The sequence below is a fragment of the Staurois parvus genome, unplaced genomic scaffold, assembly GCF_062004578.1.
Source record: "Staurois parvus isolate SC_StPar_1 unplaced genomic scaffold, SC_StPar_1.0 ptg000034l, whole genome shotgun sequence".
In the NCBI taxonomy this organism is placed as follows: Eukaryota; Metazoa; Chordata; class Amphibia; order Anura; family Ranidae; genus Staurois; species Staurois parvus.
In genome coordinates, this window is record NW_028317830.1 from 2,903,982 (window position 1) to 2,907,500 (window position 3,519).

The 3,519-nt window shown below is 42.5% G+C and overlaps 1 protein-coding gene across 1 annotated transcript in view; it reads right to left on the reverse strand.

Annotated features, from left to right (window-relative positions):
* Positions 1–716: 716 nt before the first annotated feature.
* The window catches only part of LOC149470705 (uromodulin-like), a 69,902-nt gene continuing 67,099 nt past the window's right edge, over positions 717–3,519 (reverse strand). Inside the window, exon 19 of the mRNA XM_089661616.1 lies at positions 717–1,365. Within this exon, the coding sequence (XP_089517742.1) occupies positions 1,301–1,365 (65 nt within the window). The 3' untranslated portion in view covers positions 717–1,300. The remainder of the gene's footprint in view (positions 1,366–3,519) is intronic.

The following is a 3,519-nucleotide window of genomic DNA, read 5'->3' on the forward strand; positions in this document are numbered from 1 at the left end:
TGACCTGAACCCCATAGAGAATCTATGGGGCATTGCCAAGAGAAAGATGAGAGACATGAGAGTGAACAATGCAGAAGAGCTGAAGGCCGCTATTGAAGCATCCTGGTCTTCCATAACACCTCAGCAGTGCCACAGGCTGATAGCTTCCATGCCACGCCGCATTGAGGCAGTAATTGCTGCAAAAGGGGCCCAAACCAAGTACTGAGTACATATGCAGCTTCTACTTTTCAGAGGTGCGATATTGTTCTATGTACAATCCGTGTTTTATTGATTGCATGGAATATTCTCATTTTCTGAGATTGTGGATTTGGGGTTTTCATGAGCTGTAAGCCATAATCATCACAATGATGACAAATCACGGCTTGAACTATCTTGCTTTGCATGGAATGAGTCTCATATATTAGTTTCACCTTTTAAGTTGCTGCACTGAAATAAATCAACTTTTGCACGATACTCTAATTTTTTGAGTTTGACCTGTATATACAGTATATATATGTGTGTGTGTGTGTGTGTATGTATGTATATATATATATATATTTTTTTTTTTACACTTTACTATTAGAAATTAATTCAAATGTTTATTATATATACTAGATGATCACAGGAAATGATTGGCTCAGTACACACTCGCCGATCACATACAACAGTTACCTGGAAGACTTCATGATATATCTTTGTTAATTTCAATTTAAAATCACAAATCTATTCAGACACCATTTATTATATGAATATGATATTTATTAAAAAGTATTTCTATAATATTTGTTTTTTATTCCAACCTAATAGTAATTAGCGATAGTTTTGGTAATCAAATATAGACAGATAGATATAGAAAATGCTCACGTAAATTTCCATTAAAAAACAATTCTGATTCCTTAGATTCCCCTCAGCCGATATATATCCTCTATACATTGTACTTCGGAGGAAGGCCCCACTCTGGACAGGTTCTTCTTCTTGTAGATGTTGCACAATGTTTGGCCTTCTTTTGTCTTTTTTCTCTCTTCCGACTTCCCTGTCTATGCCGGTCACCAAACATCTTTTTTCCCTCTATATGTCCCAATGTACATTTATAATGTGTCCATGTTCTATGTTATATCAGATTTAATTGGTATGATGAGAACTCTGTAGTTGTTGCTTCTTATATTTACCATCTTGCTGAGGCTTTGGCTGCAGTACCTGCTTTTTCTCCTTTAGAAAATCTACGTTGCTGATTTATAGACCCTTCCACAATATGTATTGATGTATGGTGACACTGATCTACAAATCTGATGCCGATTCACACGGATGGGTTAGTATAAAACTAGTAAAACAGGAACAGGAAAACAATGGCGGAGATGAAAAGCTTTACAGTTGGTACAGCAGTGCCTGGAAGACAAAAAGAAACATAAACGGTCATTTTAAAAAATGTTTCCATAAACATTAGATAACAATTATTATTATTATTATTATTATTATTATACAGTATTTATAAAGCGCCAATAGTTGGCTCAGCGCTGTACATTACAAAGGGGGACAGAACATGTGACAGAACAATACCAATACAATGCAAAACATGAGGGGATCGAGGGCCCTGCTCTTTCGAGCTTACAATCTAGGAGGGAGGGGGTGGTGGCACAGGAGGAGATAGTTGTGGGGGATGGAGTGGTAGGAAGACTGGAGGAGGTCAGCAAGTTAGCAGGGGGTGGGGTAGGCTTCCCTGAAGAGATGGGTTTTCAGGATGCGCCTAAAGGAGAGGAGAGTAGGTGATAATCTGATGGGTTGGGGCAGGGAGTTCCGGAGGATGGGTGACACCCTGGAGAAGTCCTGGAGGCGGGCATGGGAGGAGGAGACCAGGGAACTAGAGAGGAGGAGGAGACCAGGGAACTAGAGAGGAGGAGGAGACCAGGGAACTAGAGAGAAGGAGGTCTTGTGAGGAGCGGAGTGTGCGTGTTGGGCGGTACTTGGATATTAGGTCGGTGATGTAGTTCGGGGCAGTATGGTGGACGGCTTTGTACGTCAGCGTTAGGATTTTGAATTTGATCCATTGCGCAATCAGAATCCAGTGGAGGGATTGGCAGAGGGGGGTAGCGGAGACAGAGCGGTTGGAACAATCACCAAATATTGTATGTACTCTCCAGCGCCTCAGGATATGCACAGCCAAAAGGGAAGCCAAGGGTACCAGGACAGCGACAACCAAAGGAAATGTTCCAGGGGTGCAGCCCTCCTCAGACGGGGAAATCAGACACTGGATAGAGAGAAAACAGGTGGGGCACACACCTAGTGCATTATCCAAGGTTTATTGTAGGAGTGAAATAATAAAAACATACTCACAGACGAAGCATGGATCTAAAAAGCATAGAAAAATGACAATGGCCACAACGGCAGGCAAGGTGTTCTCACTGTCAGTGCGGTCAAATGGCTGACGCGTTTCGGGGATGAATCCCTTTCCTCAGAGCTGATGACCAGCCTCTGATGCTGATGTATGGAAAGAAAGAGCCTCGCTGTTGATGCCTCAATAAACATTCCTACAATAAACCTTGGATAATGCACTAGGTGTGTGCGCCACCTGTTTTCTCTCTAAACAATCACCCAATGTGGATATTTTCAGGCGGCTCCAGATCTGGCAGGTAAGAAGTACTGTACAGGTGAGGCTTCTTGGGAGTGACAATTACTAATTTTCCCTCCAGGAACATATTACCAGAGACGTCTGTAGTGAACCTCCCCCAGCAATATGTGTATAATAAATCCAACTGTTCTTATATAAGAGCGTGCCTACAGAGTAACATGTCTAAGAAGATGTGAGTATGCAAGGACATTCCACCCCTCTCTAGTGCCAATGGGCACCATTAGTTAAAGAAGAAGCATTACTATTGTTTACAGTGTTCAGTTTCTGATGGGAAAAGTAGATGTAGTACTTCGTCCCATTTTCCTAAGAGCCCTGTAACACTGGCTGTGATGTCGGACAGGATGCCTTCCATTGGAAAACAGCCATCCGAAACCAAAGTTAGAATGGAGACAGCTGCTTTGCTACCAAACGCGTGTTTCCAGTTCTCAGTAATGACAAGAGGAATGGAAAGGGAGGTGGGCAGGCTTGAGGAAAATTGCTTTTTGGGTTCTGTACAATGTGTGGGATGAGAGCTCTGCAGACAGCGGTTATAGACTGTCAGTGGTCTGTTACTTCAAGTATCCTTCCTAGTCACTTATATCAGAGTCGTCTGTCAAGCAGATGTGTAATGGATTCATTTGGAGAATGAAACAGAACAAGAGCAGCTGGAGCTTGGCAAATCTTCCAGATGAGCTCCAAACACACCTTCACATGAGTCTTTAGGCTATTCTTGGGTTAAAGGGAGTATGAGAAATCTTCTATATCCCATCCTTGGGAGGGGCTTCCTCAGATAAGACTCTTAGTTTGTCTCATAGGTTGGACAACCCCGATCCTTCTATACAGAGGAAGACCTCCACATGTCTGAAATCCCACCTAACTTCACTGAGTGTTTGAAAGGAACACGCCTTCCCTGGAATAGGGACTCAGATGACTTA